At 39.6% G+C, this 12,121-nt stretch overlaps 1 protein-coding gene across 1 annotated transcript in view; it reads right to left on the bottom strand.

The window, feature by feature from the left end:
- METTL16 (methyltransferase 16, RNA N6-adenosine) overlaps nucleotides 1–12,121 on the bottom strand; it is a 66,665-nt gene that overhangs the window by 25,369 nt on the left and 29,175 nt on the right. Inside the window, exons 7-8 of the mRNA XM_084863000.1 lie at nucleotides 3,815–3,884; nucleotides 2,465–2,554 (exon numbers count right to left, since the gene is read on the bottom strand). Coding sequence (XP_084719126.1) covers nucleotides 2,465–2,554; nucleotides 3,815–3,884 — 160 coding nt within the window. The remainder of the gene's footprint in view (nucleotides 1–2,464; nucleotides 2,555–3,814; nucleotides 3,885–12,121) is intronic.

Here is a 12,121-nt window from a genome sequence, read left to right on the forward strand (position 1 = left end):
AGAAGATGAAAGATAAGGGAGGGAGGTCCAAAAAGCAGAAACATCTTTGTAACCAGTGAATATTTCAAACTCTAATCTCTACATATCTTGTTGTAGTCATTGTATAGAGGCGGATCTAGGCTTCCATGGCTCAGGCCATTCCAACGTGACTGGGAAATTTTTTATTTCTTTTTATTTCTTTATTTTTTAATATATTTTATTGGCCAAACCGGTTTGGCTCAGTGGATAGAGCGTCAGCTTGCGGACTGAAGGATCCCGGGTTCGATTCCGGTCAAGGGCATGTACCTTGGTTGCGGGCACATCCCCAGTAGGAGGTGTGCAAGAGGCAGCTGGTCGATGATTCTCTCTCATCGATGTTTCTAGCTCTCTATCCCTCTCTCTTCCTCTCTGTAAAAAATCAATTAAAAATATATTTAAAAAATAAATAAAAATAATAAAATTTATTTTAAAAATATATATTTTTTATTGGTTTTTTTACAGAGAGGAAGAGAGAGGGAGAGTTAGAAACATCGATGAGAGAGAATCATTGATCAGCTGCCTCTTGCACACCTCCTACTGAGGATATGCACGCAACCCAGGTACATGCCCTTGACCGGATCGAACCCGGGACCTTTGGTCCACAGGCCGACGCTCTATCCACTGAGCCAAACCGGTTTCGGCATGACTGGGAAACTTTTCAAACCAGCAGAATATTAGGAAGGACGGGCTCAGTTTCAAATCGAGCTCATGTATTCAGAAACATCTGCAAATTGTCTTATACTTCTGCATGTCTCTACTCCTCTGCCCTATGAGAGGAGGGAAAGAGGGTCAGAGACACAGCAACACTTAAGATGACTTTAGAGGCCATGAGCAGCCAACACATTTGGAGAGGAGCACTGAGCACGACCCTATTGTATGGCGAAGGGATTAGAGACCTGAAGGACCAGGTAGCAGGCCTCCATCAATACTCTGGGCAGGAGGAGCACAGACAAAGCCAAGTGCGCATAAACTTAAGGCAGGAGGCTACAGGCAAAGAAGGCCTGGGCTGGGGGCCGGGGGCAGGCTGGGAAAGGGCAATGAGGGCAAAAGGGGACATATGTAATACTTTCAACAATAAAGAATTAAGTAAATAAAAAAGATCTGAAGCAAATATGGCAAAATATTAAAATTTGACAGAATTGGTAAATGAAAACAAAACTCGCCCCCCCACCCCCGAAAAAAAATAAAACAATAAGTCAATCACTTCATGAGGGAAATGTGAGAACAGATGCTACTCTTAAAAAAATAACAATATATTTTTATTATTTTCAGAGAGGAAGGGAGAGGGACAGAGAGATAGAAACATCAATGAGGAGAGAGGGTCATTGATCTATTGCTTCCTGCACACCTTACACTGGGGATCAAGCTCGCATCCCAGGCATATCAAACCATGACCTCCTGGTTCATAGGTCGATGCTCAACCACTGAGCCACAGCAGGCTGGGCAGATGCTATTCTATTATGACTTCTCAGTACAGCCCAGGGAATTTACTCAGTCTTGCGAATTCGCATTTTTCTTTTACATGGAGCAGCACATAGGACAAGGAGAAGTTTGTGCAACAAATCACTTTGTAAAACATTCTACAACAAAAATGTTCAAGCTCAAGCATACACTAAGTGTAAAGAATAGAATAATGACCTATCACCTAGATTAAAAATTGATCAATATTCTAGTGCAAATCTTAAAGCGAAGATAGGGATCACGTTAGTGAAAGGTTCTAAGTGTTAGAAATCAAACCCCAAATGGCAAATTTCTAAATTCAACCAGGAACCTGAAGAGATAGGTATGTAGAAAACCAGCAGTGAGTAAAGGAAAACAGACTTCTATTTAAATTTGTTGTTGTTAATCCTCACCTGAGGATATTTATTTTTTTCCATCGATTTTTAGAGTAGAAGGGAAGGAGCAGGAGAGGGGAAGGAAAGAGGGAAAGAGGGAAAGAGTTTGGGAAGGGAAAAGAGAACAAAAACATCGACCTCAGAGAGACACAATTGATTGATTACCGCCTGCACACACCTCAACCAGAGGTAGGTATTAAACCTGCAACCCAGGTACATGCCCTTGACTGGGAATCGAACCCATAACCCTTTGGTGCATGGGCCAAATGCTCTAATCATTGAGCAACACCAGCCAGGGCCCATTAAATTTATAAGGAATATCCAACAGAATACTTATATCTGCAAGGTATTTCTACAAGTTATATTATCTGCATTTTTAATTCCTAAAAGATGCATTTCCAATTAATCTGTTTACTGAGCAAGAATCACTGTCTTGCACCAAACCATGAAAAAGGCTCCACAGTTACCAACATCAGCCTTCCAAGACTGTGTCACGTTTACAATCACTTTTCATTCTGATGCAAACATGTGGAGCACAGTTAACAAAAACAGGAAAGCAAAGATTTAGTTCATTTATGACCTACTAAAACCCACCAAAGGGCTGTACTTACTGGTACTGTTACATCATCATAAAAACTCCAAGCTAAGGCCCATCTCATTGTTCGGCCTTGACAGAATTCAGTGTAGGTGACTTTAGGAACCTGAAACCAACAAACACAGCATCTCATCAAATTGAAGCCATTCTACCAATATGCTTCTTGGCTGCTGCTTCATGTGAAATTGTGTCCCAAACAATTATGCATAGCTGCCTAATAATCAATGAGTAAATTATTTCTCAACCAAGTTGTGGCCTTTTCCCCCTCCCATAAAACATTAGAAAAAATTTATAGTTCTGGCTTGAGATCCAAATATATGAAACATCCAAAACACAGCTCTTCAAAGCATTGGTAAAATGATTTGAATGGTTTTTTGTTTTCTTTTTGTGAGAAAGAAAGCCATCAAATGACTAGACACACCTTTATAGTCTCCCTTTTGTCTATCAGATTTTAAGAAAGAAAATGAAATGACTTTGTAGCTGTTATAATTTTAACAAAGAAAAAGTGTGGTAGAGATCAAAGGATAAGTAGAATTCTAGAGAAACCAGAAATCAGAAACAGCTTCTACCACTGACCCCACATCTGACCTCTCTGGAAAGTAATCCTGCTCAGGCTTCCTCATGCCAAAATACCATAAACTGGGATGGGTGATGAGGGCTGGGAGAGTATTTTCTCACCACATGCTTTTTAAAACAGAAGCAAGGGGCTGAACTTATGTGAACTGCACCTCAGAGGGACACAAACTGTACTGAGGATCGTCTGGTTCTAGGTGTTTTTTGATAACTAGATGCATAACCCAGACTTAATTTTCTTAAGGTATGTAGCCTTGAGTTTCTGCAGTTATAAAGGAATCAGATGTGGCAGGTAGACACCAGGTTGTTTTATATATTTTTTTAAATTTATTTTAGAGAGGGAGAAGAAAAGATAGATTGAAAGATTGATGGGAGAGAAACATAAATTGGCTGCCTCCTGCATGCCCCCTACTGCCTCCTGCACGCCATCATTGAGGATGAAGTCTGCAGCCTGCATGTGCCCTGGCCAGGAATCGAACCAGTGACCTCTTGGTGCATGGGACAATGCTCAATCCACTGAGCAACACCAGCCAGGCAACACCAGGTTTTTAAAATTTTTAGTTTTTCTCTTGATATTCTGCTCATCCTGTTTTCCCACTTTTTCTTTGTTATAAGGAATTGTCAAATAAGGCCTTATTTAAATACTTTGTGAAAAGTCCCTTTTGGCCCCAAATTAAAAAATAAATAAGCAAAAACAAAAAACCCATTTAAAGATTTAAGGTGTAGATGAAAATCCTATACTCCAACTACCATCAACAGTAGCTACACAAGAACAGTAATGAGGAAGGCTTACCCCTTGCACTCGAAGTTCTTCCTTCAGAGGAGCAAGGCTGCATTTCTTTCCCAGCATGCAGCTGTACCACCTGGAGGGGACAGTCAGACAAGTAAAACACTGTTTATGTGGTTACTTTTTTGTAATCCTCATCTAAGGCTATCTTTATTGATTTTAGATCAAGAAGAAAGGAAGAATTTCAAAGAGGAAGGGAACAAGAGAGAGAGAAACAACGATGAAAGAGAATCATTGATCAGCTGCCTAGAGCCTGCAACCTGGGCATGTGCCCTGACTGGAAATCAAACAGTGATCTCCTGGTTTGTAGGTCAACACTCAACCACTGAGCCATGCCAACCGGGCAGAATACCCTATATTTGTAAGGCGAGTGAAAGAGAGAGAGGTCTGTTCCAGCTGGGTGATTGATTCAGTTAGCATCGTCCCATACGCTAAAAAGGTATGTGCCTTGATTCCGGATCAGGGCACATACCTAGGTTGTGGTTTTGATACCTGGTCAGGATGCACCCGGCGGCAACTGATTGATGTTTCTTTCATACATGTCTCTCTCTCTCCCTTTTCCTAAAATCAATAACATATCCTCAGGTGAGGATTACAAAAAAAGGGAGGGGGAGGGGAAGAGAGGTCTCACCCGTAATGCTAAAAAGCAGGCCATTTAGCCTTAGGACAGAAATTAGTTAATAAATAACAATAAAGACATGTATACCTGAAACTAATACAATGTGTATCAATTATACCTCAATAATAATAATAATAATAATAATAATAAAAACCATGCACTGTATAAACACCCCTTTCCACTATTAAGAGAAATTGTAAAATCTACCATTAACCTGTATTTTGAGATGCTCTAACTGGGGTACATGTTACATTCCAGTTCTAACAAAACATGAAATCAATTTCTTCTATAGTAAATACAAATTCAGAAAAGGGAGTGCAGAGAAGATGGAGTGAACTACTTAAAAGTTAAAAGAACAAAATGTATTTCTTCTGATTATTCTATAAAAGTATGAGAGATCCAACCTTTATACTGGATTTCTCTTTAGCCTCTGAAGAATTACTATGAAAATTGTCCTTTAAATATAAACAACTAGGAACTGGACAAAATACATAAAAGAACTGTTTTTCAGCCACTGGACAACTGCAGTAAAGACCTATGATCTCAGAGAGAAACAATCCAGGTGAGTCCTACATTTGCCAGAGCTTACTGACTGAAGGAAATTTCCAAGCTGCAATGCAGGGTAAGGAAATTCAAACAGAGCCCAAGAATCTTGCTGAATTGGTGAGCTAGATATTGGAGTTCAGAGAGGTTGAAGTGGTAAGGATCTGAATAGCAAAATACGAAAGAGGAAGGAGCTGCACAGAAACAAAATTCTGGGCATCTGTAGAGGAGTTCCCTAGAATATTCTGCAGAATAGTTACTATCTGCACATGTGGGTTGGAAGTCTATGAAGCGAGAGGACGAATGCTCAGACATCTGTAAACTGAATGAAGCCCAGACAGAGCTGGGACTAGTTTGTGGTTCTACTAGGGTGAGTAGAAAGCCTTTCTTAATAAAAGGGGTATCTATTATAGTAGAGTTCTGGAAAGCATACTGGTTTTATAATGAGGCTAAGAGCTATTCTATACACCCCTCTGAAGCTTAAAAGCAAGACTCAAAAGGATCAAACCAATCACAAGTAAATTGAGAAAGCATAAAAATAACCCTCACTGGTTTGTCTCAGTGGATAGAGTGTGGGCCTCCAGACTGAAGGGTCCCAGGTTCGATTCTGATCAAGGGCACATGCCCAGCTTGTGAGTTCAATCCCCAGGAGTCGTGTGCAGGAGGCAACCGATCAATGTATTGTATGTGCCCAGACTGGGAATCAAACCCCCAACCTTCTGGTGTCCAGGAGGACACTCCAATCACTGAGCCACCCAGTCAGGGCAGTCCAACATTCAAAGAAACAAAATGAAACACAGTATCCTAAATCATAGGATTTGCAATATGTAGCATCCCTTAAAATTTATGAAGTATTAAAAGAAGCAGGAAAATAAATCACAACCAGGACTAAAAAAATCAATCATGAGAAACAGTCCAACATTTATTTCACTTAGTATAATACCCTTCAGGTCCATCCATGTTGCCAGTGGCAAGACTTTGATCTTTTTTATGGCTGAATAATATTCCATTATAAATACTATATCGTCTTTAGTTTGCATATCAAAGGCAGGCTCAATCTGGGCCCTTTGCTATCTCTAAAAATTGGCTAATCCAGGGAGGGGCAGTCTCTCTCCACTCAGAAAGATTTTCAAGACACCAAAACATAATAATATATAGAAAATTAAAATCATTTAAAATACAAAGCCAGACACAAAAGTCTACATTCCATATGATTCATTTATATGAAAGTCTAGAACAGGCCAAAACGCTATGACGAAATGATCAGTAGTCACCAGAGGCTGGGCTGGGATAAAGGAGCACCAGGGAACCTTCTGTGGTGGTGGAAATGTTCTCTATCTTGATTGTGGAGGTGGTTACATACACATGTCAAAACTCATGAAATTGTACACTTAAAATTGAAGAATTTTACTATATGCAAGTTATACCTCGATAAAACATTTAAGTACATAAATTTCTAAATGTGATATATCTTATACCTTCAAATATACATAAAGAGTAGTTAATATAGTAATGTTTCACACATTTCTTCTTAGTTTATAACAGTTTAGTTATAGTAGCAATAGATACTCGGTATCCTGCATTTTTTAAAACATCACAATTACTGCTATGTCATTTGAAATTCATCTAACTGCACATTATTTCCCTTTAAAAAATATTTTATTGATTTTTACAGAGAGAAGGGAGAGAGATAGAGAGTTAGAAACATCGATGAGAGAGAGACATCGATCAGCTGCCTCCTGCATACCCCCCACCAGGGATGTGCCCGCAACCAAGGTACATACCCTTGACCAGAATCGAACCTGGGACCTTTCAGTCCGCAGCCCGATGCTCTATCCACTGAGCCAAACCGGTCTCAGCTATTTCTCTTTTTAATCCTCTCTTAAGAAGTGAGAATATTTTCCCCATTTATTTTTTAAATATATTTTTATTGATTTTTCACAGAGAGGAAGGGAGAGGGATAGACAGTTAGAAACATCGATGAGAGAGAGAGAGAGACATTAACCAGCTGCCTCCTGCACACCCCCTACTAGGGATGTGCCTGCAACCAAGATACATGCCCTTGACTGGAATCGAACCCGGGACCCTCCAGTGCACAGGCCGACGCTCTATTCACTAAGCCAAACTGGCTTTGGCCCCATTGATTTTTAAAGAGAGTGGAAGAGGAGGAAGGGGAGAGAGAGAGAGAGAGAGGAGAAAGAGAAACATTGACGTGAGAAAAACATATGGATCAGTTGCCTCCCACAGCACGCGCTCTTGCCCAGGAATCGAACCCTTGACCCTCTGATGCAAAGACCAACCCTCTAACCACTGAGCAACACAGGTCAGGGCCACATTATTTTTAAAGAGAAATGACAGGTTAAGGAGATATATTATTACATTGCTTTAGAAATAGAGTGTATTAACCAATATTTTGTTTTCATTGTTTGTGGGTTCAACAACAAGTGACTGTCTCTATTTTCCTTTCATCAATCCTTTTCCCTTTGAAAATACAAAGAAATAATTGTTCTACCTAAACTATTTTAAACATAAAACCTGGGTAAATTTATCTACAGCATAATCAGTTTCATTTGGTGGTTTTAAAATGTCTGGACGATAAATAATATGCACCCTTTAAGACAGTGTATAAATAGAGAATCAAAATGAATTTAAAAGCTTTTGGTATGTCAGGAACAAAATGAAGAAAAATAAATTAAGAGTAATTAGTGCTCACAAAGTAATGTATAAAATAGGCTAATTAACATCTTTCCTTTTAAATTAGCATTCCTTAACAGATTACATCAGTCACCGGAAGCCAAGAAACAGGCTAGAACGGAGGCAAAAGAAAGATGCTATAAATTTCTCAGGAGACGAAGAAAAGCCTGTAATCCCCATCCGGCCACGGGCTCAGTGGCCGAGCGTGGACCTGTCAGCCAGGAAGTCACAGTTTGATTTCTGGTGGAGGCACAAGCCCGGGTTTTGGGCTTAATCCCCAGTGCGGGGTCTACAGGAGGCAACTGATCAATGATTGTCTTTCATTGATGTTTCTGTCTCTCTACTTCTCCCTTCCTCTCTGAAATCAATAAAGATATATTTTAAAATAAATAAATAAATAAAAGCCACGATTTAAGTAAATCCTTGGGGTAAGGTGAATACTACATTACGAATATTTTAAGATTTAATATCATCAATATACTTAACTGTTTTCTGCAACAGAATTATAGAAAAAGCAGAGGTAACTGGTTGTATTAAAAATTTTAATAGATCCTAGCTACTTTCAACAGGCATCCTGTGACAACTAATCAAAATGCAAGTAGAAAAAAAAATGAACAAAAGAAAGATCTAGTTACCCAGGAGACTTTGAACCCATTACACTATTTTAATGATGAAAGTAGCATTCTACTCTTTATAGAATTTAGCAATTCCTCTGAAACAGCAGGTTTCAAAAAAAGTATTTTGAGCCCTGGTTAGTGTGGTTCATTCCGTTGAGCACGGTCCTGTGCACTAAGAGGTCGCGCAGATGCCGTACCTGGTCAGGGCACATGCAGGGGTTGTGGGCTCAGTCCCCAGTATGGAGTGTCTAGGAGGCAGCTGATAGATGTTTCCCTCCCATCAATGTTTCTCTCTCACCCTTCTCCCTTCCTCTCTCTCTCTCTCTCAAATCAATAAAAACTTTTTTTTTAATTCTTTTAAAAAATTTTATCTTTATTGTTGAAAGTATTATAAATATTCTCTCCCCCCCCCCCCCCCCCTTGCATTGACTACTTTTACCTCCCACTCCCTTCTCCTCTCCAGGCCTTCCCCAACTTTTGTCTGTTCATCCATGAGCTATGCATATATGCATGTAAGTTCATTATTTAATCTTTTCCCGCCCGTTCCACCCCCTTCCCTCTGAAATACATATGTCTATTGCATGCTTCAATGTTTCTGGATATTTTTTGTTCATCAGTTTATTCAGTGCACTAGATTCCACATATAAGTGAGATCATATACTTGTCTTTCTCTAACTGGCTTATTTCGCTTAGCATAATATTCTCCAGGTCCCTCCATGCTGTCTCAAAGATTAAGAGATCTTTCCTTTTTACAGCTGCATAATATTCCATAGTGTAAATGTACATTTTAAAAATCCATTTATTGACTGATGGGCATTTGGGCTGTTTCCAGATCTTAGCTATTATAAATAATGCTGTTATTGTTTTTATTGACTTTAGAGAGAGAGGAAGGGAAAAGGATAGAAACATCAATGAGAGAGAAACATCATTCAGCTGCCTCCTGCATGCCCCCTACTGGAGATCAAGCTCTTTAAAAAAAGAGAAAAGAAAAAGTATTTTGAAATAATTTCAAATGTACAGGAGTTGCAAGATTAGTACAAATGATTCTAGTATAATCTTCACCCAGATTCAACAATTAACATTTTCCTCTATTTGCTTGCTTTGTGTCTTTTTTTAAAACCATTTGAGACTGAGCTACAGATATTATTGTGTCCCTTGAACCCTAAATATTTTGGCATGTACATTTTTTACTTATTTTTAATTATTTTTTTAATAATGCAAATTTGCTCTTTTCTTTTTCTTTTTTTAAAATATATTTTATTGATTTTTTACAGAGAGGAAGAGAGAGGGATTGAGAGTTAGAAACATTGATGAGAATCATCGACCAGCTGCCTCTTGTACACTCCCTACCGGGGATTGCCCACAACCAAGGTACATGCTCTTGACCGGAATCGAACCTAGGACCTTTCAGTCCACAGACCGACGCTCTATCCATTGAGCCAAACCAGTTTCGGCCAATTTTTATTTATTTACTTATTTTAAAATATCTTTTATTGATTTTTTTTACAGAGAGGAAGGGAGAGGGATAGAGAGTCAGAAACATCAATGATAGAGAAATACCAATCAGCTGCCTCCTGCACACCTCCTACTGGGGATATGCCCGCAACCAAGGTACATGCCCTTGACCAGAATCGAACCTGGGACCCTTCATTCAGCAGGCCGACACTCTATCCACTGAGCCAACTGGTCAGGGCGGCATGTACATTTTTAAAACAATAACATTTTCTTTCACAACCACAAAACAATGATCAAATTGAAAAACAATTTTTTAAAATATATTTTATTGATTTTTTACAGAGAAGAAGGGAGAAGGATAGAGAGTTAGAAACATCTATGAGAATCATCTACCAGCTGCCTCCTGCACAGCCCCTACCGGGAATGTGCCCGCAACCAAGGTACATGCCCCTGACCAGAATCGAACCTGGGACCTTTCAGTCCGCAGGCTGACGCTCTATCCACTGAGCCAAGCCGGTTTCGGCGTAATAAGCAGCCTTAAATACCTATAAATCCTAAAAAGTAAAAAGAAAAAAATGTCTTCCCTATTTAGCAATTCCACTTCTGGGAATATACCCAAAGGAACTGAAAGCAGGGAATTAAGAGATACTTGAACACCCTGTTCATACATAACAACATTATCCACAACAGCCAAAGCAACAAAATAGTATATGCCGTATTTTTCGGACCATAAGACGCACCATTTTTTAGAGAAGGGAAATGAAGAAAAAAAGATTCTGAAACAAATAGTGTCCTAAAATATTTTATGTGCATTAAAACCCAACATCACAGTCATAAACACATGTAATCAACCCTGTAAAGTAAATAGCAGCATTTAGAACCATTTAGAACCATTATTAACAAATACAGTCAGCAAAAGACAAAATGTACTGTAAAACACAATAACGAGAGACTTCAGTAATAAATTAGAATAAAGTTGAAGATTTATGGTAAAGGTTCTGCTGAGATCTACAGTACGCCTACCCAGTAGTCAAGCACGGCAACAGAGGGCGGAGAGGAATGATTGGGGGAATAGACGTGGCATTCTTCCGGGCACGGAGTACGGGCCAGCAAGGGGTACAGGCGATGATTACGGTTTGGATTACGCAGTTACCGTACACCGCACCTGGGCTGACATGGAGATATGGCTGCAGCGAGGGCATGGAGGCTGACTACCATACATGGGAACTCCTCTACCACTCGGGGTTTACAGAGCGGGGCAGACACTCTGGGCACGGAGGAATGGACAGTGGCTGCAGCAAGCACACAGAGCCGGGCAAGCACACAGAGACCACACAGAGCCGGGCAAGTAAAAAAACTTTTTTTTTAAAGTATATGTGTAGGCTATATTTGGACCATAAGACGCAGGGACTTTTCCCCCCCACTTCTGGGGGGGGAAAAGTGCGTCTTATGGTCCGAAAAATACGGTACATACAATAAGATATTATTCAGCCTTAAAAAGGAAATTCTAAAAAAAAAAAAAAAGCCCAGCCAGTGTGGCTCAGTGGTTGAACATAGACCTATCAACCAGGAAGTCACAGTTTGATTCCTGGTCAGGGCATGTAAGCAGGTCAGGGTTGCGGGCTCAATCTCTAGTGTGGGGCATGCAGGAAGGATTATCTCTCACATTGATGTTTCTCTCCCCCTTCCTCTCTGAAATCAGTAAAAATATATTTAAAAAAAAAAAAAAAATAAATAAATTCTGACACACTCTATAACATGGATGAACAACGAGAACATGACGTTAAGTGAAAGAAGCCAGTCACAAAAGGACAAAAACTACCTGACTCTATTTATATAAGGTACCTAGAATAATCAAATTCATAGAGATAAAAAGTAGAATGCTGCCCTGGCCGGTCTGGCTCAGTGGATAGAGCATAGGCCTGCAAACTGAGGGGCCCAGGTTTGATTCCAGTTAGTGGCACATGCCTGGGTTTCCGGCTTGATCCCCAGTGGGGGACATGCAGGAGGCGGCTAATCAATGATTATCTCTCAACAGTGATGTTTCTCTTTCCCTCTCCCTTCCTCTCTGAAATCAATAAAGATATAGTAAAAAAAAAAAAATTTTTTTTTTAAAGTAGAATGCTGGTTGCCAGGGGGTCGGGGAAGAGAGGAATGGGAAGTTGCTGTTTAATGTGTATAGTTTTACTTATCCAAGAAGAAAGAGTTCTGGAGATTAGTTGCACAACAATATGAATGTACTTAACACTACTAAACTGTACACTTTAAAAATGGTTAAGATGTTTAATTTTGTTATGTACATTTTATCACAATTTAAAAAAAACACCTCTGTATGTCCCAAAGCTAAATTCTAGGTTGAAAACCTTTTAGTTTTGAACTACTGAG

Source organism: Pipistrellus hanaki, assembly GCF_964339955.1.
Source record: "Pipistrellus hanaki genome assembly, chromosome: 16".
NCBI lineage: Eukaryota > Metazoa > Chordata > Mammalia > Chiroptera > Vespertilionidae > Pipistrellus > Pipistrellus hanaki.